This window comes from Epinephelus moara, chromosome 22 (genome assembly GCF_006386435.1).
Source record: "Epinephelus moara isolate mb chromosome 22, YSFRI_EMoa_1.0, whole genome shotgun sequence".
Classification (NCBI taxonomy): Eukaryota; Metazoa; Chordata; class Actinopteri; order Perciformes; family Serranidae; genus Epinephelus; species Epinephelus moara.
Window position 1 is genome coordinate 24,727,964 of NC_065527.1, and position 27,505 is coordinate 24,755,468.

The following is a 27,505-nucleotide window of genomic DNA, read 5'->3' on the forward strand; positions in this document are numbered from 1 at the left end:
CTATAGGCAAGGTAGTCAATTTGTTTTTTCAAATCTGTTTTCAGAGCAGCCCTGGGTTGGTTCTAGATGAAACCTTTGGAATGTATAAGGATTTGTATAGAAGGGTTTCTGTAGAACCTGTTATAGGGGGTTGTGGTTGAAAATGTTTCACAGATGGTTCTCAGTATAACCTCTTATGTTGGGTACTCAGTAAAACTCTGAGTACAGGCTGGAATCCAACCTGTGGCCAACCTGTTATAGGGCACTCGCTGTACCAAGTGAGCTACTGGGCAGCCCAACACCTTTAATTCTATGACTGCATGACAGCCACGGTGCAGATTAGTACCTGTGATGTCGTGCTGTTTGAAGGAGTCGCTGTAGATCTGGTGCTGATTGGGACAGTGTTTCTTCAGCCATTTGCACACGTCCTGTTGGGTCCACAGGGCCACTGGCTTGGACAGCTTCACATATCCTGGCTGAGACAAAAACTGAAGTTCAGAAACATTTTATAGTCTTTCACACTGCTCATATTTTCAGGTTAAAATCAACGAACTTTGACATGTACTGAAGCAGTTGTATAAGTCCATTTCTAACAAAATTCCTGAACTGTGGCTCTGTTGTTCTTTTTTAGAGATCCCTAATGTATGTACATGTATTATTAAAGCCTGGGGGCACTGTCGGTGGACTACCACTTCCACATTTTGGTCAGAGCCTGTGATGTCAGGACTGTCACTGCAGTAACTGTCTCACGAAATACTGTTCACTGTCATCTTTTTCCACTGATGGGTCCTGCTGCAGTCATGTGACACCTTCCACCTGACTACTTTTGTCATATAATATTTACTGGCTGCTGTGTGACATTTTCCCCTCAAGGATCAATGAAGTATTCATCCTTTAAAGAGTTAGACTCACAGCTCTTATACATTTAGACAATCTAAAGCTGGGCATACACACTGTGCGGTTTTATTTAACTTGTATGCTGTGTTAAGTCACGCTACACCATTTATTCACCTTATCTGTCAAAACAATGACAAGATGGCTGTATCTTCAAAATGTTGACAATAAGGCAACGTTACTTTGAATTTTACTTTGAAACAAAGGCAGAAGGACAAAAGAAGGATACGGTCCAGTAGATCTCTGAGAAGCTGTTTATGTGGTTTGGTCTGTTTTGCTTGATTCTACTTTTAGATAGGGGTTAATAACGGGCTTACGGTGTCTGCCCAGCATTGAGGTACCTTGGGAAGCTTTAATTATAAAAAAATGTTTTTGTTTACATTCAGTTTTTCTCCACAAATTGCATTGTACCCTCAAGGCCTGACAAGCATGTTGCATGAATTTTTCTTTCACAGAAAAGTCTGAATGTTTTGAAACTTGCATTATTTATAGCAGCTTTTATTGACAGATTGCTACCTTTAACAGCACATTACCACCAACACGTCTTTTCACAAAACAACACAGCTCCTATACTGTGTGATTTATTTTCTGGTTTTGTGGTTTTTGTTGTTTGTTCGTTGATTGATCAATAATATAAAATCAGAAAATAGTGAAAAATGCATCACCATTTCCCAGAGCCTGAGGTGACACCTTCAAATGTCGTGTTTTGCCCAACCAACGGTCCAACAACACCAACACCATTCAGTTTACAGTGATATAAAACATTGAAAAGCAGGAAGTCCTCCAGGGCTGCAACCAACAATTATTTTTATTATTGATTTATCTGGCTGTTAAATTCCCAATGAACTACTTTGTCAATAACTGTCATATAAATAGTGAAACATGCTATGTGTAATTTCCCTGAACCCAAGGTTTTCAAATAGTATGTTTTACCCAACAAACAGTCCAAAAGCCCAAAGCTATTCAGTTTATTGACATGTATGACAAAGAAAAGCATCAAATTTTCACATTCAAGAGGCATGAAAACAGCAAATGTTTGTCTTTTTGCCCTAAAAAAAGAGTTCAATTCCATTATCACAATAGTTGTCGCTTGAATTTTTGTCCATCAACTTATCAATTAATCGACTTATCATTGCAGATCTAAAGTTCTCACATTCAAGAAGCTCCAAAATGTTTTTGACTTAAAGCTGGGGTAGGAAGTTTAATTTTCCTGTCATTAGGAAAAGAATCCCATAATAAACTTCTCACCTTCTTCACCTCTTGTCCCTGTTTTCAGGCTTTAGAAAATCTAAGCCGTGATGGGAGACTTTGGCCAATCACAGGCGATTTCAGAGAAATTTGGTTCCTATTGACTATTTTACAAATGCTTTGGTGAAAAGCCACTGACTCAATGGCACAGAATCCGGCAAGGTATTCCAGCATTGGTAACAACTGTCCTCAAAGGAAAGCAGCCCAAAAAAGGAAGACGACCTTGCTGAAAAGAGAGTCTGACAATGAGCGGAATAAAACATGTCAGTATCCAGAAGGAAAGAAAACATCTCTAATAGTTGAGCCTTCGACTAACCCGAGCCAAAGGCTTATAGCTGCGGCTTCAAGTTCACGTTTATAAAGCTGTGTTAGCTACAGCCTTGACTGACTGTGTGTCCTCAGCTTCACTAAGTGCGTTTCCATTAACCCTAGAAATGCGAAAAACCTAAATATCGCAATAAAAAACTGGTAATGGAAACACCTACATTTCGAAAAAACTCTCAAATATCGAGAAAAAGTTTTTATGCTCTCATGAGGTGGTTTTTCAGACGTGTCGATATAGAAGTATATCGCAAAAGTGTAATGGAAACACTTTTTTCGCAAATATACATCACTGGACATGACATTGGGGGTCACATGACCGGTTCAGGGTTCACTCATTCAAACTAATTAGGACTTTGCCTTTGGAAAACCACTCGCTCTCTTCGTCTTCGGTTGTAGACTACTGCAACAGCAGCAGTGGCAACCGAGATGATTGTTCCAGCTCGTAAGAGATTTGGAATGTCCATCTTACTTCCGCAAACAAAGTGGAGTCTCGCGGGACGAGATTTTACGAGAATTACGGCTCATACGCAAAACACCTTTTAATGGAAAAACCTGCAAGTCGCAATTGTACTTTGTCGAAACTTCAAAAATATTGCATTTATTTTGCGCAAAACTGTATTAGAAACGCGACTACTCTCTGCTGCTACAGACCACCTAACAGGGATGAGAGCAGGTAGCAGCTCTGGATACAGAACCCTAGTCAGCCGCCTCAGCAACCTTAATCCAGCCAGCGCAAACCCAAACTCTGGTGGACCTGAAAGCCCCCGACTCTCCCCCACATCAGCAAACTTTCTGTTGCTTACCTTACACAAGTTAAACCTAGCACTGCCACTGGCCACCAGCCCACTGTGACGCCCGCCGCTCAAGAGTTTGCAATGGCCAAATTCGCTGAGCTGCTGCTACAGGTGGCAACCGAAGGTCCGTCTCTGCTCTCCTGCTGGGGAAGCAGTCCACAGCAGTGGAGAGTGAGGCGGAGAGACCATGGGGTGGCAAGCTAGCTAATTCTTGTCTAATTTGTAGTTTGATAAACAGAAGAAGAGAAAGTGGAGCAAGGAGAGGCTGAGCTACTAAGCTGCGGCAACTCTACAATTGTATAGGTTTAAATCCTGGTTCTCCAACATGGGGTCCGTGACCCCTAGGGGGTCCTCAGAGTTACTATAGGGGGGCCACCAAATGACCTCTAAATAATCTAATTAACTAAAGTAAAATGTGTCTGTAAATCCACATTAACGTGAATCTAACATATCATAAGCTAAGATAAATCAGCCTATATGAGTTAACAGTACACAACATTTTTGATAGGCTGACTGTTACCCAGGAATCATTATGCAATCATGTGAGCTAGCTAACGCTACATCACTGTGCGGCACCTGTAATTATTTTTGCATATTAGCCAGTTAGCTGTATTTCTATGTCAAGTGTACAGACATTCTTGTGTGCCACAATGGATTGTTCCATAACATTTTAACAGACTCTGACACACTGTCCACCGTAGAAACCACCACTGAAAGTGCAGAGGGTGAGGCTAACGCACCTAGCAATGCTACAACTGCTGCTTAGTTAGCAGCTAGGCAAACAAGAGAAGACACAAAAAATATTCAGAACTATCTCAAGTGCAACTCTTTTTTAAAAAAAATATATGTAGCTAGTAGGGCTCCCTGCTGTCTGTCTTTGGGCCAAGGGGTCCTTAGTCTGAAAAACATTGAAGACCCCTGGATCAATGTATGGGAAACTTGGTTACTGTATGAAGCATGTGCGTATGGTCGTGGTAGTCTGGTGGGAGGGGCTTGGAACAGAGAGGGGCGAGCTGCAGGAGGAGAATGTGTTTTTCAAAAGTGTATTACATCATCTGTTGCCCTAGTGGTCAAAAACTCAAGTGATTTAGTTGTAACCATTGTTGACAGAGTGTGAAGCTTTGATCCAACTGTACATTTTAATATATGTCATATTAGAATACATGTAACACTACATACACATATGCACGTATCTGTATTACACTGTACTCTGGCTACGAGATTCTAGTTTAAATACTTCAACAGCAGGCAGCGCAGAAGCCTGCCAAAGGATCACTCTTGAAAGTGCTGGCAATGCTTTTGATTTTGATTGAGGGGCTACTAAAATTACAAACAGAGAGAGGTGATTAAAATTTCACATCCACTCCCCTCCACTTCAGCCTGCTCTCTGGCTGCCGAGTGGTGTGGCATAGCAATGGAAGCCCTTCTCTTCTCCACCCAGAAGAGAGCAGAATAACAGGTACTGGCAGCGTTTCCTCTGCTTTTGCCTTCTCGCTCCTCTTCTCTCCCCCCCCTCCACCCCACACCTATGTCTCATCTCTCCCCCGTATTCGATCTCGCTCAGTCCCTGTCAGATCTATCACATTGTCTTTCTCACTTCCTCTCCCCACATGCTGTAGCTCTCATCTTTCCCATCTCCCTCTCTCTCACCTGTTTCTTATTATATGGTACTACCTCACTCTCCTTTTCTCTGTGTCTCTCCACAGCTCCTTCCCACTCACTCTATATCTAGCATCCCAGTGAGAAAGAGAAATTGGGGGAGATGTACATGCTGGTTTTGGCATGTGGTCTCTATCCCCTGCAGGTAGGCGAAGTGACAGACAGTCAAAGCGAGCAGGTAGGCCACCGCTCTTAATGCGATTGCTTGGCAGCTTGCGTGGATAGATGAATCTGCAGGCAGGGGAGGGAATGGCTTTGCAGGAAGAAACCACATTAACCATTAAACACATCTCAACTCAATGCTAATTAACCCTGACTAGCGGCCTGCGGCGACAGGGGAGAGGGAGAGGGAGAGGGAGAGGGAGAGGGAGGCCTGGATGGCGAAAGAGTGAGAGGGAGAGGAGTGTGTTTGAGAGTTTGGGGAGAGTAGGAGAGAAAAGGAGAGGATGCTGGGAGTGTGGAGGATGGCTGGACTGACAGATGAGGCAGAGGAATAAAAAGGGAAAGCCGAGAGAAAAAAAACAAAAAAAAAAAAAGCTAGTGCTCCAGAATTTGACACAGGAGACTCTCTCATTTTCCATGAACACATTTGTGAGTCAATGGCCATCTGTGTTTTACATTCTGCACTGATTTAGCCCATAGCGGTGTTCCCGGGGCCGGGTACAATAGGTGAGCCGCTGCCTTCCTGGCCTGCCAGCCAGCCAGCAGAGCCAAAGGGCGGAGAGAAAACAGCGGAGAGAAGAAAACAGGAGTACAATCATGCTCAAAGAGCTGTGTTCAAGAGACTCCGGGCCAATTAGAGATTTGAGTGACAGCGCAGGGGTGAGAGAGGAAGCCTGTTTTATTTCTAAGTGGGATACGTCTGGGAACGGGTGCACACACATACATATATTCACACGTGCAGCCCAGACACATATTCGGAAAAAAACCCAAAAAAAAAAAACCTGAATGCACACATGAACCATCCAATTGCAGTGTGCATCAATGTGTGTTCAGCGTGTCGCTGTCCTTGGCTTTTAATTGATAACTGAAAGCCCAGTGCAGCTCCCAGTATTCTTCACGTTACCTTAGCAACAGAGCAAGGACAACCTCAGAAATTAAAGACGAAGAATAAAAGCCTTCAGGAGAGGAAAAAAAAAAAATCGTGGAACCCAAACATGAGCCAGAGTCTGGAATAAACATCCACACATTAACGACCACAGTGGAAAACTATTACTTACATAATGAAGCATGTAATCGCGCTAACACTGATAAGCATTTAAAGATCCAATATGAATGTACTCAGCTAAATTAATCAAGAGGCAATCACATGGCCCCTTTGTGGAGACGGTATTGGAATACAAAAAGAGCTGGGAATTAAAAGCGCTGAAAAGCACTCCAGCGACAAACAGCATGTGACTGAGAGAGTGAATTTGGCAGTTGTGTTGAATACAGCCGTAGCTGTTTCTAAGGAGAGCTGCAAACTCCTCTTAATTCTGGCTCCAAGATTGTTAGGCTGATTGCAGGGTCAAATGGCGGTACACTCAATTAAAAATGTTAACTACAGCAGCAATTAGCACACGAACCGACATTGTTTTGTCAATAATTTACTGCATTTTGTATTAAACTGGCCGCAGTTGACCTTCTAATAACAAATAGATGTCATCCTGTTGTTTACTTCCCAACTCAACCTCAACCCTGGATATTTCCCCGGACAAAAGAAGAGAGCAGTGTTTCATTTATATACAGGGCACAACAAATATTCAATAGCGCTTTGACAGCACAAGAGCTGCAACTGTTGTTCAGAACAATTACAGCTGTCCTGCAGTATTCATTAGGAAAAATACTGTTTGTTGGATGAAACTGTTCAAAACAAGCCCAATTAACTGCGCAATCATGTTCTGAGAAACACAACAATAGGAGATGTCACACAGCAAAGTATATCAGGAAAAGAGGACAAGCTCAGCTCTGACATATGTGACATGAAATTACCTCTGTGTCTACATGTGAAATGAATCTTTTATGAGGCAGTGTTATCATATTTTGAACATCAATTTTAGAGTCTTTTCAAAGACGAGGGAGTTGAGCCAGCCTGCATCAAATACTGACGCTTTGTCACGCCCCACAGCATGCGATATTAACGCCAAAGGTACCCTTAGTGTCTTAATGAGACACACTGAGCTTTGAACTAACTCCAATGTAAATCCATCTGTGGCAATACTTGACACTGAGAGTAACTGACACAGTATAAGGAGCGAGAAAATCCACTTGAGGAGGGAGGGAGGAAGGGAGGGGAGGTAAATGGGTCAAACAAAACTGGACTTTCACCCAGGACACCATAGTTCATGTCCCGAGTGAAACCAAAAGTCAATGTTTTAACATAACATGACGCAATTTACAACACTCAAATGTTGCAAACTGACGTCACTCTCTTAACAAATGTATTTATTTTGACCCAAAACATGATCTTTTCTTTAAACTTAACCTTAAAAAGTGGTTTTGTTGCCCAAACCTGATCATGACCATTTCACAACTGTAGTTACAATGTGTTTCAGCTGTGAGTCACACAGAAACGCTAAAGGGTGCCCTATGCATCGCTATGAGATGCTGAGGGGTGTGACAAAAACACTTGAAGATCCCCCCATTAATAAAAGTGTCATATAAAAACTAAAGTAATGTTCAAAGAAATTTAAGGTATGTTGATACCCAGTGAATATCCCCGGCCCAGTGAATTAAGTTATTTTTTCTCAGACTACAGCTGCTGCGAGAGGCAGCAAAACATCTTTGCACTTTATAGTTACAGTCTACTAATAAAACTCTCCACAGTATGAACAGTGGTTACATGAGCCTCAAAACCAGCCACAACTCAGCCCTGAGCAGAGTGACCATCCTCTACTGACCCTCCACTGACTCCACTTTTAGTACCAGATCTGTGTGCTAGGTACCCCAACAGAGGGGTGACTAAAAATAGGGATGGTACGGAATGGATCCATTGGTACATCCACAACTTTTTACAGTGGAGACGGAAAAAAAATGTACCAAACTGACCTGTACCGTACTGCTCGGTGGAAACGGGGCTTAAGTGTTGGTATCAAATGAACTGGGAATGAAAACAGGTTGGTTGAGCAGGATAAGGTCTAGGATTTAAGTTTGAAGAAGCCACGTTTTTCATTCTATAGACTTTTCTTTATGTTATTATTTCATAGATTTTAGGGACAATCCAACACAATTTTCAGTAGAATTAAGGAACTCAACTCTTTTTTAGCAGTTTTATAAAAACTTGTGTTTATTCATGTACAGTATTTGCAATCATTATAACTTTTCCATTGACGACATACTCTGTGTAACTTATACTGTCATTTATTATCTGTTTATCTGAATCCAGTTATGGATGTTAACACATCTGCTTGCAATTACATTATGATATGTTATATATATTACATGTTTATGTGCTGTTTTTAAATGCTAAATAATGTGCTATCATCTTGCATTGCTTTATAAATGTTGCTCTGATTTGTCACTCTGTAAATTTATTGCACAGAAATTCATATTCTGCTTACATTTTCCATTTATTTGATCCGTTTTCAAGAACACCAGAGAAACTGCAAGGTTGCATTAGACTGTGATCCTCTCCTTATACATTAAACTTGCTCACGTTACACCAGTAAGATTCACTGTCACACACTACCCTCTAGTGTCACGACTGAACACTGCACCCACTTTGTGAGTGTGACTGGACAGAAAAAGCGCTGAGGAGGAGGAGGGCCACTGCCATTAGTGTCATGTTGACTGAGTGAATGGCTGTTTGAGACACGGAGCCCAGTGTCGTCTGCCCTATCTCCACTGCACAGCTAATTAACAGCTCTGGCATGCTCTCTCTCACTCTCCTTTCTCCCTGCCTCGCTCTATTTCTCTCAGCCAGCGCTGGCAGGAGATGAAAATTCCCTGTATTAATTAATCTGTTACATACAGGAATGAGGATGAAAATGAGATATGTCTATGTGTGTGTGTGTGTGCGTGTGTGTGTGTGTGTGTGTGTATCCAGAGTGCTGTGATGGCTGACAGAGAATAGCACACTATACTGGATAAATTAATAAGCCGTCATAAGAAGCTTGTTTGCCAACTTTACTCAGGCACATCAAAGAAAGTGTACAAGACCCCTTCACTGCCTCTGACCTTGGGATTCGGCAGGGTTCATAAAATATTACAGGGTGCGTTAACACCAAACAAGACATAGTCACCTTGGGCTTGATATTGATTACCACTGTGATGAGCTGATTTACTATGGATGTTAAAGCCTTACACTGAGTCTAAAGGGCTGTTTTATGCTTCATGTTTAATCTATGGCTGAGCCTCAGCTCAATTAAAAATCCAGCCGGGCGCAGAAATCAGCTTTAATCAAATATTTAAAAATTAACACTGCCGATGTGATGAACTGATATGACCTTCAGTATGCTTTTCTTCAGGTATGAATGCACTGAGGTCTGGATTATTATGTCTTCAGATTTATTTAGAGCTAACTGAGGCATCAGAGGTACCTGCAGAGGTGGGACCAAGTCATTTTTTGCACTAAAATTCCAAGTCAGGCAAGTCCCGAGTCAAGTCCCTGATCCTAAGCTTTGCGTTTTGAGTCCTAAACGAGTCATTATTCGCTCTTCACCACATGTAATGCCATTTTAACAGCAGAATAACTATATATTAACAAAAATCATGAAGCCTTTTTACATTTTTTCTAAAAAATTTTTGAAAAAGGTTTGTTTGCACTTTGCATACTGCGATGCATGATTCTTTGACCACCACAAAATTTTTGCACGCAAATAATATTGTCCTGGGTATCATTTTTTCTTACTGGCACTCAGTAATGTAACGTTAGCTCTTCATGGTTCTCTCCAACTTGATTTGCTGCTGTCAGATTGCTTCAAGCAAAGTGGATCTGGGGCATTAAGTGTTGTCTTTGTCTGATATTGAATGGCATTAATGTTAGTTGATTCGGAAATGAAGGGAAATTATTTGCGGCACACCTTTTTAAAGCACAGACATTTAGTCTTTGGGCTTGGCATCAAGTATTTTCAACTCAAAAGGCTGAAGCCCAAGTAAAATCACAAGTCATTGCTGTTAGAGTCTAAGTTGGGTTAAAAGTCTTAAATTTTGTCAGCTCGAGTCTAAAGTCTTCAGATTTTTGACTCGAGTACAAGTCCACACTTGGGTTCTATGGGTGGGTGCTATACACAAAAACCAGACAAATATGTTTTAATGTCTTTAATTTCCCAACAACTAAACAATCCTCAGCATATTTTGACATAGTAACAACAGCACTTTCATGTTAGTCAGCAGTCCTGACGAGATGTTGAGTTTCCTACCAGTAAGCTCAGGAAACTTTTTTGGGCATCAAAGCTAAATTCTTCTTTGGTCTTGACCAAATGTGTCCAGAGCAGTGAGTATCAAGAACATTCAAGTACTAAAAGCTGCCATCAAATGTGTTCAAAGGCAGAGTATCTCGTTTGTTTGATCAGACAGCTCCTGATTTATAGTGCGGATTCTTGGCACAACTTTACCTTCTTCAAAGGTGCAGGTGAAAAGGTACAAACTCTAGCAACGACTTTATTGTGAGACCAATATGTCTCAGCTTGTGGTTTTCATCTGGGTCATCACACAACACATCAATAAGAACATTTATTATCTTATAATTGTTGCTGGAGTTATTACTGTTTTATAGAAATCATGTTAATATTTCTCAAAGTCATGTATCGATTTCAGGTATTGTACTTGCACCAGTACTGATGTTCAGCCCTTATAATATCTGTATGATTGGTGTTACTTTACAGAAACTGGTTTATGTCATCCGTAACAAATCAATCTCTGAAATATGATTTGATATGTACTTCATTGTGAAAGATAAATATATCAAATTCTGTGTCTCTGAACCCTTAAGCATGCACCATAGACAGTACTGACAACATGACAGCTCCCCAGAACTGAAGCCAAAACATCTTGATCGCCCCCTGGTGGCTGGCTGCAGTATAGGTCATAAACCCCACCCCCTCCATGTTAGTGGATGGGACATGAGTCAAACTAAAAGACGCAAGTACACGTCAGATAAATTTCCCAAAGATGGTGTCTGTCATTTTAGGTAGTTCTTATCAGGCTGATGTGTGTTCAAATGCGTGTTTTCCTGATCAGCTTGGTTCTAATTAGTTATCTGATGCTATAAAAAGGGTGTTTGATGGCATGATTGACAGGTGTGTGGGCCAATCAATGTGCCTGTGATTAATGAGGCTGCTTTTGATTGGGTTGGACGGCTGTATAGGTGGAAACTTGATACTACCGAGATCCCTACTGCAAGGAGCTGGCTCCAAATGACAATAGCGGTACCATTGTGTACTGGATATTTTGGCTTCATTTTTGTTCAGTGGGAGCTACTGCATGTACACAGTACGAGATGCTACATCACTTTTTACCTTGGGTATGTTGTCACAATCAGTGGTTCAAAGACAAAATGAAATTTAAAAAATATATGCCACAATTATTTTAAATTGTTTTGATATTAAAAGCACTCTGTCTTGATTCTTTTGATGATTCACCTTGAACTCATCGGTCTACATAAATGTACCCAATCATAATAGGATTAGGGTTAGCCTTACATACAGTACGGCAGCTAAGGCAATATCATATCAATATCAGGTGGTGTATATTTGGATTTCAGGTTGCAATTCAAAATTTTACTCAGCCCACAGATTCCTTTTCACTTGGAAACACGTGACATTATTGAAGCTGCAGACACTGTAACTGCTCCTCCCCTGTGACTTCAATTGTTAACAGTGAAGTTAACATGTCCGATGCTGCAAACCTCCCATACAGCTCTTAATTAAGCTTAAACCCTGCAGGCATTAATAAATGCTATCTGGCCCTTGGCTGTGCTGCACGATAGAATAGATTGCCATTCTATGTAATTATGGCCTTTATGCACTTGATCTATTGAATTTCCCCCTAAAGAGAAAAACTCATTCTTAACTGCAGTCCAGAGACACAACACTGAGACTGAAAGCTTAGTCAGTTGAATTATTTCAGCTAATGCAGAACATCCTCTGAGTCTCTAATGCAATTCAGCTTCAAACGGAAGGATGCAGTGATATAAAGTTACACCATGAGACCTGCAAAAACCACACAGCACAGATAGTATGTTACAGACACAGAGTTTTTTTTTACTTTATAGCCGCAGAAGCACAACATATTAACTTACAGCGCAATACACAAACAACAGACACTCTCTAAGTGTGTGTGTGTGTGTGTGTGTGCTGTAAGTGTTTGTTTGCACTAATTGAACCAAAGCCTGGCTGTCTGTCTGGTATTTCAAAAAGCTCATAGAGTTTACACAGAGGACTGCGTCTGACTCTAAGATCTCCCACTTGCTTTGATTGACAGCTGATTATCACAGATTTCACACAGAGAAATGAGAATATGAGAGTGCGTATGTATGTGTGTGTGTGTGTGTGTGTGAGAGCGATCACTACCGTCTCCTCCCACTGTCCCAACCACACGGTCTATTTCTGGAGAGGAAGTGAGGAATTTATTCTGCATCGCTGATGATGGATGCTTTGAACTATTATCAGAACACTGAGGAAGAGCTGAAACAACAGCTTGTCTCTCCTTGTTTATTCCCTGTTAAATTCTTTGTTTGTACTGAAGAGGTGGATGTGTGGAACATAAGGGAGCATTATTAAGTAGGTGGTTGATTTGTTTTGTGGGTGGCAAGCGGGAGGACATTTTGACTGTAATCTGACTACAAATACAGTCGGCTTAGTACCAAGTAAAGGTGATGTTAAAGCGATGAAACCACTGCAGTTCAGCCACACCCTTTAAGTTTCTTGAGTGTGATTATGTTTTTTTTTTTTTTTGTTTGTTTTTTTAACTAAACACTTCGGTCAGCATGCTAACATTCTCACAATGACAATGCTTACATTTCAAATTTTAGCAGGTATAGGGATTAATCATAGACTGTCACCGTGACATCACCCATGGTTTGTGGACTCCCATTTTGAAGCCTTGAAGTTTGGCATTTCGGCCATCGCCAACTTAGTTTTATGGAGCCAGAGGTGCCTTTATTTGGATGAGAAGGTGGAGCTGTGGATGAGCGAGGGGTGGTTCTGACTGAGAACCCGAAGACTGCCATGGTAGCAACGTACAATTTGCAAGGTAGCCACGCCCCAAAACATGCCCTGCTTTATCGTCTATTTCACTCTAACTGAGACTATAATTTACAAAATAGAAACCAGCAATTGAGACCATAAACTCATTAGGGAAATGTTTATTGAGGTAATAAATCAAGTGAGAAGTGGTGCCATTTTCTCATAGGCTTCTATACAATCAGACTTATTTTTGTAATCAGTGGACTTGCCCCCTGCTGGCCATTAGAAAGAAGCACTTACACATTGGCTTCACTTTTCAGATCCGGAGATATCCCCTTGGGGTTAATTTAGCATGTTAGCATGCTAAACAAAGCAAACAAATGCAGGGTACTTGATACCTTTGAAAGTTATCGGCCAGTATAACCCAGTACCGTGTAGTATGGAAAATTCTCCAGTCAACATAACTTGTATTCAATCCTTTTTGTACCCAGAACTAGAAAAAGTGAGTGGTGGTGTCTGGCGGCATTTTATGGAACCGAATACTTCCATTCACATGATGGTATCACATCAAGTATGAAAAAAAGGAACTCAAATGAAGGTACTGCTATTGGTGCTGGTATTGCATTTTTTTTTTTAAAAATGACACCCAGCCCAAAATATGAATTTAGAAAATTTCTTAGAAAATAAAGCTTAATAAAAAGCTAAATCATCCTCAGGTTCTGAGGTTGCATTTCAGCCAATGCATTCCGACTCTTATGCTTTCAACACAGAGTTTTTACCTGGATGCAACCAAAGCCGACTCAAACAGAAACCAGAATGCTTCCAATACCAAAATCTTAAGCCTGTGCAGATTTAATATACTAGTATCAGTTTTTAGAGATAACCTGAGCAGCACCAATCAACAACCAGAAAAAGTTAGCGACTAGCTGGTGAACAAAGTTGAGCATTAAGCAGTTCCAGAGTTGGCGAAGGCCAAAACAGAGCTAAATGTAGAGTTCTATTGTCAGATGGCCCGAGACATGCCTCTGACTGAATGCTAATGTCGCTCTGTGTCTGCTGGATGTGTAAAGGTCCATCTGTTTGCTAACACATTAGCCATAACAACTTAATTATCACCTTGTGAATATGTCGGTTTTATTTGTTTAAAGCCTGTTCTGGTAGCACCAAGTGGCCAATGAATAACTAAATTAATTTATGCTTTAAAATCCATCTCTCATATCATTACTACATAAGTAACTACATGTGTAACTGAAAAACTATCTGTGACGTAACGAGTAATGTGATGAGCACAGAGTGCTTATGGAATAAACTGCTTAACTGTTTGTTATAGAAATAAAATGTTCTATTTATTCAAATAAGAGTGCTCTCATTTTAGTGTAGGGCGTCAGATTGAAATAATGAACGCATCCATTGACTAATCTACCAGTTATAACAAAGTAAAGTATAAATGGCAAATATAGTGAAGTAAAAAGTAGATTACTGGCTCAAAAATACACTGTAAGAGATGGTAAATTTTTTTGTGACGAGTGCTGATGTCCGTGCTCTCTGGATTAACCCAACTCTTACCCGTGACAGCTCAGACTCGGAGACAGAGCGGTGTGGCGGCGAGCGGCGCTGGTACATGGGGGGGCTGACATCATGGTAGCTCGGGCTGTCGTCGTCCAGCAGAACAGGCCCCGCATCCACCGACTCCTCCTCTTCTTCTAGCTGTGACGTCATGTCCTCTGGGCACATCTGGTGGTCGATGCCATTCTGGCTCAGGTTGCAGTGAACAGCTGTGTGGGCAAGAGGGGGAAAAAATAACTAATGAGCAGTGCAAAGGGTAAAAAACTACACAAATATATTTCCAGAAAGTTTGACAAATTAGTACCTTTTAGGTATTCAACTAAAATCGCATTAAACTCAAACCACTTGTACTTCTCTGTAGAAACACTTAAATAAAAATGCTTTTCAGTACTTTTGGCTTTCAAAGTAGCATTATATGATCTGTTTAATGGTATCCATAATACATTTTCAAAAGATTCTTGTTTAAGGTGATTTCCAGCTGCTTTTTACGCTGTCTACTGATGATGTTTCCATGTGAGGGCATGTTGAACACACCAGGTTCTCCCACACTGAACGCTGTACTGCCAAATGTCCACTAGATGGCAGCAGATATTGCTACACAGTGGATGAGTAGCCACTGAAACCAAGGCTCAATTCATTTCTACATACTGACACCATACAGACTGTGATATAGTATTCACTGTTTGCAGAAAATATTCAAGAACTCAGTGTATTTAACCATCAAATGACACTAGAAAATAATAATAAAGATACAAGTTGTGTAAGATGAACTGATGAACCGAGCTATTTTTATTATCAAATAATTGCTTTAGTCACTGTTTAAAGCAAAACCCCAAACATTTGCTAGTTTCATGGTTACCATTTGAAGATGTCACCTTGGCCTCTGGGAAATTACACACAGTATTTTCTGATATTTTATCGATACAGCATTCCATTTATTGAGAAAATAATTGGCAGATTTGTTAGCTGCAGCCCTATACTGCCATTTTCATGTTTGAAAACTTGAGGCAAGACTCTGGAACTCTTGACATTCTTACTATTACAAATATAAAGTTCAATTAATGGGTAATAAAAGACAACCTCATTCAGTTCAATACACTCTTTGGTTTGGCTGCTTTAGCCTTATCTGGTTCATATAACCTGTAGCTGTTGGTGTCTAATGTTAGCAAACTTTAGACAGGTGTAATTAGTGAGTCAGTTCTCTGACTTTATGACTCCTACTATAAATCTACATTTTACCAATATTCTGTCGTTTTTGACCTGGCTGCTCTTCAGCAAAGTTCTAAAAATGTCCTTAGAGGAATATTTATAAAGCCGTCTCACCACTGTGTTTATTTTTTCACTTTAGAGGAGTTCCTTCTTTTCTGTTGTGCATTGCAATGTGAGACAACAGTGTCCAAAAACATGATTAAAAAAGTCAAATCAGTTTAGCTTGCACACCATCATCTTTGAGTATTTTGCTTTTTCTAGTTTCAACACATATTTATTAAAAACCCAGAATTAGCATCCAGTATATGAACACAAGCGTAATGCATTCAATTAAAAAAAAATTCTCTGATCATGTCTGAATCAACAGGATAATTATCTCAGAAATGTAAGAAAACCTTTCCTGAAAAAAGATGCTAATTTTTCTGAATTAACAAGAGAATAATAACTTTGGTAATTCAGGAAAATGAGAATTTACAAGACTGTTATTTCATTCATTCAGAAAACAAGAGCAGATTTTTTTTCCATTAAAACTTTTTTATATTTCTGAGATAATGATCTTGTTAACTCAGAAAAACAGGGCATATTTTTTCTGAAGTGAATGAATAACACCTCTGTAGCATTGGAACACAGCTTGACTTTACACTAGACACACTTTACACAGCATTTATATCAAATCCACAGATACGAATAAATACACTATCTTTGTGTGGACTTTTTTTTAGCATAAATTGCAATGTTAACCGTTCACAACCCATAAGGTGGAACTTTCTCAGTCAAGTTCAAATTCAGGCAGACAACTTAAAAATAGAGACTTTAAATCCACTGAGTCAATTCTTATCCAAGTGAGAGAGATTGTGTGTCAGTGGAGGCGGTATATTATAGACTGGAGCTTTTAGAAGATGAAGGACAAAAGTCAAATATCAGCAGAAGACTCCATTCCTTCTTATAAACTTGTACCGCTCTGCTTTGCCGTTGCCTCCATGAAGTGATTATTTTTAGTTTTGTTTTTCATAGGAAGCGTCAGACTCAGGCACTATTTTAGTCTCATCAGCCACTGATGCGGGCGCAGAAGTGACAGCCAGCAGTGAGTTGTAAGGTGTCACTGAAATAGGCCGTTTGTCATCATGCAATCTGCCCACTTGTTCTAAAAACACAGACGGCTCATTTATGTGGAATGGGAGCCAAAGACCCTTTTCATCACACCTGAAGGCTGCTGCGGCGGCTGCTGCTGCTGCGGATTAGAGGTCGGAGCAATGTTTTTCAAAAGGTTTAGTTTTCCTGAACGGTCTGAAGAGAGCAAGAAAGAACTTGAAAACCAGAGCAGAAGATCTACAAGAAAAGCATCAAGGCGTACACGGATCAAGACACACTGACACACATTAATCATCTGTAACCAAACACTTAAAGGTGAAGTTAGCTCTAGGCACATGTGATTACAGGCAATGAGTTGTATAAATGTCTACAATAAATAAATGTATTTATGTCCCTGATGGACAAATTGGTGCTGGCTGGGATTAAAAGATGACAGCCAAATATCGGCCAAACTAAAAATTTCAGTCTGTTTCCTGGCAGGCCCAGCAAGCCCAGGAAAACAGCCAATTAGTGCCTTCTGTCAGGCCACTGTCCCCCGGCAATTACAACAACTCTGACACAGTTCAGAATGATCGGAACAAGACGACAACAACAACCGCAACATCATCTGTGCTGTCAGTCCAAATAACAGGAGCAAGAGGGTGAAAACTACTGTATAGGTGGTCCTGTCCTCCTTCGACATGCCGTACATCTCAAAAACAAAGTAGGGAAGTTGGTATCATTCAGTGTATGAATGCACCGCAGGCTGCAGATATTCAAAGCAAAACCTCTCCGAGAGACGTCCTCCCCCATGACCTTAAATCACACCGTCCTCTCAGGATTGTTTTGAAAATGTTTCACGTCTCTCACTGATTATTCTAGGGAATCGGGAGTGTTTGGTATACGTACCGTCAAAGGGATTCTGTTGAATGACTCGAAGATGTGTGGGGAGTGGAGATGATGGAATATGCCTCTGAGGTCACACACTGAGAGAATGCCAAAGAGTAGTACTACGTCAGTACAATTCTGAGTAGAGGTGAGTGATACAGCTAAAATCTTCTATCACAGTATATGTAATTTCAAATCACAGTAAAATAACCACATTTGATTATTTTCTTTTTTTTTATGTGTACTTTGTACTTGGGGGAGAGTTACTGCCTCAAGCGAGGGAGTTCAAGTATCTCCGAGTCTTGTTCACGAGTGAGGGTAGAATGGAGCGTGAAATGGATCGGCGGCTCGGTGCGGCTTCTGCAGTGATGCAGGCGTTGCGCCGATCCGTCCGGGTGAAGAGGGAGCTGAGCCGGAAGGCAAAGCTTTCGATGTACTGGTCCATCTACGTCCCAACCCTCACCTATGGTCATGAGCTCTGGGTAGTGACCGAAAGAATGAGATCGCGGATACAAGCGGTGGAAATGAGTTTCCTTTGTGGGGTGACTGGGCTCAGCCTTAGAGATAGGGTGAGGAGCTCGGACATCCGGAGGGAGCTCGAAGTAGTGTAGTAGTGTAGTAGTAGTAGTGCCGCTGCTCTTTTGCATCGAAAGGGGTCAGTTGAGGTGGTTCGGGCATCTGACCAGGTGCCTCCCGCTGGAGGTGTTCCAGGCACGTTCCACTGGTAGGAGGCCCTGGGTAGACCCAGAACATGCTCGAGAGATTACATATCTCATCTTGCCTGGGAACGCCTTGGGGTCCCCCAGGAGGAGCTGGAAAGCTTTGCCAGGGAGAGGGCTCTGAGGTTCCTAAGAACAGTCATTTCAAGTGTTACAGGTTTCTGTATTTACAACTCCTCCTCCAAATTTGTAAATCACATTACCTTGTGAGGTAGCTGGATTCACAAGATCACAAGACTCAAGAGATCACACAATGATCATGAGATCATATGAGAATATGGCCCTGAATGGTTACATCGCCTGCCCTGAATAGCTCCCATGGTAGAAACAGTATAGTTAAATCTCTACCAATGGACACATTTCAGCTGTCGCGCAGTATAAACCGTCACATCACCCAACCCTAATTTTAAGGTACAGGACTTGTACTTAACTCAAATGTTTCTTGTTTCTTAATTCTTCTACTCCGATACATTTCAAAGGAAAATACTGCACTTTTCACTCCACTATATTTCTTTGACAGCTATATTTACATGGTACTTTCCAGATCAAGGTTTTATCTGAAAGACACGACATGATAATACGTCCGCTAAAATACAAAACTTTCTATAGGACTTGTGACTCCTACAAAAACAGCAGCGTCGCAGTGTTGGTTTGGGTGATGTTTCAGATGTCCACAAGCAGTTCCACCAAAGAAAAAATTACCTTCTAAACATTCAGAGCAGCAAATATAGCAGCGAGCCACTATTTAATATGTAAAGATTTAGTGGAGTAATGGCATCCTGAGCAATCAGTGCATGTGTGTATCCAACTGGCTCATTCATCGCCACTGCTTTGCACTGTCCCGCTACGGAGGTGTAGCTCCCACCCTCTGGTTCCCCCTGGTTAACACTGTTAGCTCTCTCAGTACTGTTAGTGTTGTTCAGCGCTGTTTATGGAGTAATCACTGTAAGCTGCTAGCTGCTAGCTCAGCCACCTCCATTCTCCAAGCCCTCAGCTTTATATTATGACTCACTGAAGGTGGACACGGCCCAGTCCACCTCAAGCAGCTTCAGCAGTAAAATTGGACTTATGCACCGACTTATGCACCGCACTAGTGTTAACAATCTAATATTGTATGAGATATGTTGATATCAGTCACACGGACCGTTTTTTTCCTGGACCTAGTACTTTTACTTTGATATGCAAGTACAATTTGCTGAGACTACTTTTATACTGAAGGTCTGAATGCAGGACTTTTGCGCAGTAATGGGTCAGCCTGTCGAACATCCAAGTTCTCAAGAATCCCTGACCTTTCCCACTCGCCCACTTGTTGTTGTATCATAGTGACCTGCTCACACTGCCTGCTACAATGAGTCAATGAGAAGGGTTGGAATCAGACTCAAGTCAAGACCTCTGCAGTGAGGGCCAATGATGCATTCGCACGGTCCTCGGATGGTCATTCTCCCAAATTCGGTGTGTTCATGAGCTTCAAGTTGTCATGTTGAAACGACATGGGTGCGTGCTACAAAGAAGATGTGTTGTATTTTATTACTCCAAGCCTTTAAACAACATGCTGATAACAAGTAGCAAAGGCAATGGAGCAAGTGACCCATGAAATATGATCGGACACTCATCTTTCAGATTAGTGTGACACCACATGAGGTAACAGGGACGTCTGCTACCTGCCCTTCAAAGAACGACGGATTGTTCAGCTTTCATAGCCTTCCTACCTACAAGTGCGATGCTGAATCAATGCTTAAAATGAATATCTTATCTTTATTTATGTAAACCTATGCATGATGACTGGTGATGTATTGAAATGAAGTCTTGTGGGGCGGGCAGCACCAGCTGTTGCACGTGCATCTACTATTACAGAGCGTCCCGGAGAAACTGGCACCATATTTTGCAATAACATATCCAAACTCAAAGGGCTGATACATTTACATGCATCAACTCGAAGGAAACAATACTGCGAAAGGAGTGGAGTGTTTTACTGGTAAGTCTACTCAAGGAAAACATCTGCGTATTTTTTCCACCAGTGTACAAAATGTTCCTACTTATTTACTCTCGTCTATGAGGTGTATTAATGAAACCAGCACACCCTGTACGTTTGTCTTCCAGGGTCAAAAGAGTATTAGCAGGATAACACTGACTTACAGGTTTAATTGAAGATCACAGTGCGCTAAAGTTATATCCCAAACATGGCACAGCTGCAGACCTGCTGTGTCCTGATCCCCGATAAGCAACAGAGGTCTCAGACAGAATATACATGAGCAGGCCACGTTTAAAACAAAGTCAACTTGAGATGCGTAGCACGAAGCTTTGCTCCCTCTCACTGCCTCTTTATTCCTCCCTCCACTCCTCCCAGCTCACTCCTTCCCCGCTCCTCCTCCTCGCCCTGACTCAATTCATGACTGGTGTGCAACAACTCTGGAGGAGAAATGAATTATACATCCTCTGCTGAGAGCATCTAAACAATGGTACCAGCAAACTACAGGGGTAGAAGGACAGATGGATGACAGGATGATGATAGGGGTTGGGGAAATGGAGCCGCACAGAGGAGGAAGGACAGTTACATTTCTCTCAATCCTTTAAAGGGAGGAAGGGTGGGTGGATGGGGGGCTATGAGATACAGAACTGCTTTTTTTTTTTTTAAACAGCAACAGTTACTATAAATAGCACCATTACATTCTTCCCTCTCTCCTCGCTGACATGCGCCGCGTGAGCATCGTGAGGGAAGAGAGATATATGAGGGAGGATGTCTGCCTCCTTTTTTTTTTTCTCTCAATGAGATTCAGTGAAACGGGGGGAAATGGAGGGAGAAAATGAATGGACATGTTAAAGAATAGCGCCATCCCTGCACAGCCAAATGCATTCCTATTACTGAGAGGAAGATTAATAAAGAACTGGATTAGTCTTACATAACTCCGTCTCTCTTAATTATTGTACATGCTTCCGAACAAGGAGCCATTACCAACCAGTCGAATTTGAAAAATACCAGCAGACAGGAACATTGTGTAGGTCTGTATGAGAGGAGCACGTAACCAGGATATACTGCTTAATCATTATTATCTTGTAATATTACACCGGGGCTCTGGACCAGATGAGTGCTGCTCAACCAGCGATCAGGAGTTACTGTGCTCTGCCAGAATACTGAATATTGATATTTTTCTTACTTTTATTTGCTTTGCTAAGATGTTTTTTTTTGAGGAAAGACATACTCACAAAATACACAAGTACCTCAAAATAGTACTTAAAGTAATAATCTCGAACATTTCACTATCTATCAGCAAATGAGGTAACAGAATGGTGATTGAGCTGACGGCCCACTGATGAAAGTACTGCAATATTTCTATAATTGCAATATTACGAATGGGACTGGGCGACATGGACAAAAATTCATATCTCGGTATTTACAGGCAATATATATCTCTTGGTATTTTCTACGAAACGGGCGACATGTTTTCATTTGCAAGTCAAAGCCACATTTGAGATGTCACAAGCACTTTTATAAAAACAGACTGTGATCAAAATAACATGCAAAGACAGGGATTTTATTCCTGTTTGAAATATATAGCTGCAGAACATGTAAATGAAAAATGATACAGAATAAGTAGCAGGGCTGTACGTTAACTGTGTGCACACAGCACTGGAGCTACAGAGGTTAAAAGGCTTGCAGCACAGGACACAAAACTATAACATGAGTATAAAGGTATCAAGTAGGTCTAAATCCATTTTAGTTTGAAACAATTAAAAATCTTCATGGGGGGACTTAAAAAGTTATTTCCCATGGGCTTTCAAATAAATCTAGAGCTGGAAAATATTCAAATATTTTTCTTTATTCAGGCAACTAATCATATTTATGCAGAGAGCATCAACAGAGAGGCCGAGGAAAGGAAGGAGCGAGAGACACTTTGTCCACGTTACATACGTCTTGCATTTCTGTGCATCCAGGCGCTGTCTCCATGTCACAAACTAGACTACAACTACCAAGAAGAATGGCGACGCGCAATGATCCACCTCACACACAAACTAGCAGCGCAGCGATCACAGACTGATTTAGCGTAGCACGTGCAACATAGACCGATGTCACACTGTAGACTTATTAATAGACAGATTAAACAGTAGCAGCTCAGTTTTTCTCTTAGTGCTGTTGGAGAACTTGTGAGTGAGTGAGTGGGGCGGAGCTGTGCAGAGCAGAGCATGCGAGCGGAGCGGAGCTGAGCGGGGAGCGGAAGGATTTTGTGTTGAACAAGGACTGGCTATTTTTTTTAAAAAGGTGGAAGTCTCATTTCAAGTCTCATCCAAAATCACATGCATTTTCACAACAAAGTTAAAATATAAAATATAAAACACTTCAGCCTATACACGTGCATATGAGCTCCACTTAAGCAGAGGTCAACTGCATGCATGTGCTCGTGCATTACTGGGCCGTTCATGAGACTATATTGTTTTAAATAGTAACATTTTAGTGAAATCAAACATACGTCTACAAAACCTTCAGTTTCTGCATTTTTGATGGCTGATCCATTTGAAATATAGCAGGGAGTTATGGCACAGTCAGGAGCAGCGACAGTGAGCTGTTAGATGAAGAGCTGCAGGTGACAGGCTGCACACCTCCAACTTAGCAGGGTAACAAAACTCCTTTCATTGTGCCCTGCTGTCCGCAGGCTCATGCCGTGTGCAGCATAAAAATCAGATCAAGCTTGCTCACAAAATAATGACAAAAAGGCCAATTTTTCCTGACTACTTAATTAAAAGGACAATAGTTTGTTTTGCTGCCCCTAGTTCTCTGTGACCTGTAGTATTACACAGCATTTGCTTTCACCACCAGTACAGGTGTCGCCAAATCAACCAAGTGTGAAATCGTAGAGAGTGCAACTTTAAGTTCTGGAGTAAAATGTGGGCTTTAAGTTACAAAAGATTGAGAATAGCTGTTTTAACTGATCAATTAATAGAGTTAATGGAGGGAGGGTGCATTATTTATGTGTATTTATTTGGGCTGATATGTCTCCCTACCGCCCCATGAAGCTGCAGAAATCCAGCTGAAAGAAAATGCTTCAAACCAGGGCAATGGGAGAAGCCAAACATTGTTTTTCTGTGCTAACTCAAGCGCCAGCGTTTCACAGCCCGAGCTGGTTCAAAGTGAAACCAGTAGTGGGTCCATAATCAAAAGTGAAGTTTGCTCTGTGTGGGCGCTCAGGCTCATAGTGATCTCTTTCTCTTTGGCTGACTCTCAAAAGTGGAGCAGAATGAGTTGTTTGTGAATAGAATCAACTGTATGACCCAGAAACAAAGCCTGGAGAAAGGCAGCCAGGGTAAGCCAGGCCAGATGACTGCGGAGATAAAACCAACTCTGCACTGCAGCCGTGAGACCTTTGTTCTTTTGCCTGCTTCCAGGACATTTAGCTACAAAAAAAAAGGTGAAACTAATCATAACCCGCTAATAGGCATGTACACAGGACAGGAAGGACGCGGGCACATTCATTCCCAAAACCAAACCGTGCCAACAGACGCTCTTTTTGAATGTGAAGAGGTGGTCTGGCACCAAAACTGGCAGGATCTCAGCAGAATGACATTTCAGTCATCCGCGCAGCTGTTACTCTTTTTATATGTTAACAGTAGCTTGGAGCTGAATCAGAAATCAGTCCACCACTGAAAATAACTATGCAGTTCAGGGAATGAATGTGTGGACTGGCACACATTTTTCTCAGAACTGGTCAACTTCCTGTGTCTGTCATCTCTCTCCAATCACACACTCTTTGCATGCAATGAAAATTATTCCTATGCACTTCTATACAACCCTGTGCACTACATACACGGACAAAGATGCACACACAAACTGCAAAAACGCCCTCCTAACACAGCATGCCTTACAGATTCTCACCCACGCTGCGCTGAGAAAGTGAGCAAACCTTGCAAATCTGCATGGGGTGTCAACAGCGTCTGTCCCCTGCTCTCCAAATTAGAAAAAAATGTGAGAAGTGTGTGTGAATGTGTGAGGAAAACGTGTCTGCTCGGTTATCTACCCTGAGGACCTTGGAAAGGGTATCTCCATCAGTGGGGGACAGAAGACACAGTCAGATCCTTGTTACACGCTTACTAAAGTACTAATTAGAATATCTTTGAAGGGTAGAGAGAAATGGAGAGAGACTGCATCGCCTGCAGTATAGGACGTTTTGAACTGTAGGAAGAGTTAAAGATTAAAGTCAGGAGAAAGATGTGTATAGATGATTGCTTCTTTCTTGTGAGCTCTTTTTCAGAGCTCTTTCGAACAAAAGTCTCACATGGGGTCTTAGTTTGAGGATGAATTTACTCAAGAGCACACTCCTTGGAGATTACCACACTCAAATGATTAAGGCTGGGTATCAATATGTTTCTGAAAATGTGCATAGCAAAGAGTATCAAAGAATGTGTTCTAAAAGTGCCAAATGCTGGCATTGGCAGCATCTTGGTTATTTACTTAAAGGGTAACTTCAATATTTTTTTGACCTGGACCCATGTTTTTGTGTATAAGTGACTATCAGGAACAGCAATTTTCAAAATTGGTCCAGAAATTAGGGGACTGCTGCAGCCTGTAACAGCATAACAGGTTGCGATGTAATCACTTTGGGCATTCGTGCAGCATCCATTTACGTCCATGTTTTTGCCACTGACAAGCTCAGATTTTTAAGTGTCTGACAACATTATGGAAAGGATTCCTACAGAGTAGAGCTTAGATCGGGCCCAAAAAAATCCAGCCCGACTCCACCCGAGCCCGTGTATTTTCTGTCCGAGCCCGTCCCGTCCCGTCCCGTCCCATCCCTTTAACTGTAATTATGAGCCCAAGCCCAGTTTAAACCCGAAGGATACAAACATGGACATTGAAGGCTGACTCGTGTCTTTCTGACGGGTTCGGGCTCGGGCAGAGAATCTAAGCTCTACTACAGAGATAGACTATTTTGTTTAAAACTAAGATCCTTTTTGTTTAACCAGAAACAGCCCTGAAATCACCATCGTCAAATTCACCAGGCTTCATTTAAATAAACAGCAATTTAATTGTCGTAAAACACACTTCATTTAAAGTCGACAGACACAAAATAAAACTTACAAAAACCATCTTGGTTTATCTTTTTGCTGTTCCAATAATCAGCAACTCCAATTTGGTTGAAAGTAACCCTTAATTAACCCAGTTAGATATGAAAATATGTTGAATCTATACATGATAAAATAACTGTTTATTTAAAGGGTGTTTGGTGAGTTTGGAAATGGCAATTTCGGGGGTGTTTTTAGTTAAACAAAAAGAAGTTTACTCTTTAACAAAAAGGTCTATCTCTTTGAATAATGTTGTCAGACACTAAGAATAATAATCTGAGCCTGTCAGTGACAAAAACAAGCACTTCTAGTGGACGTAAATTGATGATGCACAAATGCCCCAAGTGGTTACATGCAGCCGGTTTCGCTGCTGCTGGTTATCAGTCTTACTCAATACAGGACCAGTTTCAAAAATTGATGTTCTCATTAGTCAGACACAAAACATGAGAAAATAGGGTTCAGGACACTGAAATGAAAATTACCAAAGTAACCCTTTAAATAAGAAAAATCCTAATTTGGATAAATATTGCTAGTTCTACATTGTTTTATAAGCAAAGTTCCTTAAAGGCTGCTTGTTTTTTAGAGAACATTAAATGTGTGAAAAGTTTCTTTTGCGAAAATGAAAAAATAAATGGGGATTTGTTGAAAAATATCAGTAAAACAAATCAGAAGATACTAAGCCCTAAATATCGTTAACATGACATTTTTGTGTCACAAATGCCAGTTAGAGATACATCATTTTGCTGGGCAGATCAGTTTAGTTTTTCACTTCTGCACTAGAAGCATCACACCTAAAGCTGCCATTTACGCCTTCCTTGTATCAGCTAATGAGCAGCTCCACTGGAGCAATAAAGAGTTAATTGTGCTGCTCAATGGCACTTGCAGCAATACTCTTTGAGGGAAAAAGTCCTTGAGTTCAAGTGGAGCTGCAGACACAAAAGGCAGAATTAAACAAGTTAATGGTATGTTGAGCTCAGAGAGAAAGGCTGTGTAACATTAAAGTGCTTCTATGTTGTATGAGCCTTTCAACATGTTGCAGCAGTCTTCACTTAGAGCTGATTTTAAGTGTCTCACAGAATGGGCGTTGCTGCTTTCAGAGGAATGAGAGCACATGGTTATGTAAGCCAACAAGGTATTCCACTTCAGGCCTCACAAGGTTTTGGCATCTCTGTTTCAAACACTGCAAAAAGTAGGGCATCAGTCTGTTGCCCTGACTGATCCGTGAGTCCCTAATAGACCTGCCGTTTGTAGCTTTAAAATTCATGAGATGGCTCTGCGGTTTTATTCAAGAGGCACATGTGATCTCAGGTAAGACTCACTGAACGCAGCAGTGAACGAACCCTGCCATCGCTGCACTTTAAAGCAGAAATTTGAATAAATGTGTTGACATTTAACGCTTCATTAGTGGGCTAGAAGTTCACAGCCCTGACTGAAATGCCAGTTTAATTTCCTGTGTTATTATTTAAAGGTATACAAGGCAGAAATTGTCTGTTGATGTTTGTAGACACATCATTTAAACTTGGCCCCTCCTCCCTGCTACTATTGTAGGAACGTTACATTAGCAATAATGGAAAAGCCGATACTTGAGCAACCCAAAAAATAACTGGCGGCACTAACATGTCCAACAGAAAATGGGCTTACTATGTATTGCTCTTTGTCCCCATAATCTCCTTCAGTGCTGGCCAGTGAAATTGAAAGCCAATCTTATGACGAGCTTTGTCTGCTTGATGCCTCACTACATTTGCATTTTTTCCAATGCTGTGTGCATGATTTTCGTAGCTTCCTTTTGGATGCACGCTGCTTACAGTCTTGACATCAGGGGTCGCGTTAACCGGATATTCTCGGTCATTGACCGGTTTTTCACAACAATGACCGGAAAATCTGAAGGCCGTCGGTCATTTGACCGGTTGCAATTACCACCCCTGCCCACTTGGCAGCGGCGTGCACAGTCAGTGGTTTAAGTGGCTGCTGTTTTCACACTGCAGAGAAAAAGTCA

At 41.3% G+C, this 27,505-nt stretch overlaps 1 protein-coding gene across 1 annotated transcript in view; it reads right to left on the minus strand.

Moving 5' to 3' along the window:
• samd12 (sterile alpha motif domain containing 12) overlaps positions 1-27,505 on the minus strand; it is a 70,219-nt gene that overhangs the window by 24,618 nt on the left and 18,096 nt on the right. Inside the window, exons 2-3 of the mRNA XM_050035174.1 lie at positions 14,570-14,778; positions 326-455 (exon numbers count right to left, since the gene is read on the minus strand). Of these exons, the coding sequence (XP_049891131.1) occupies positions 326-455; positions 14,570-14,778 (339 nt within the window). The remainder of the gene's footprint in view (positions 1-325; positions 456-14,569; positions 14,779-27,505) is intronic.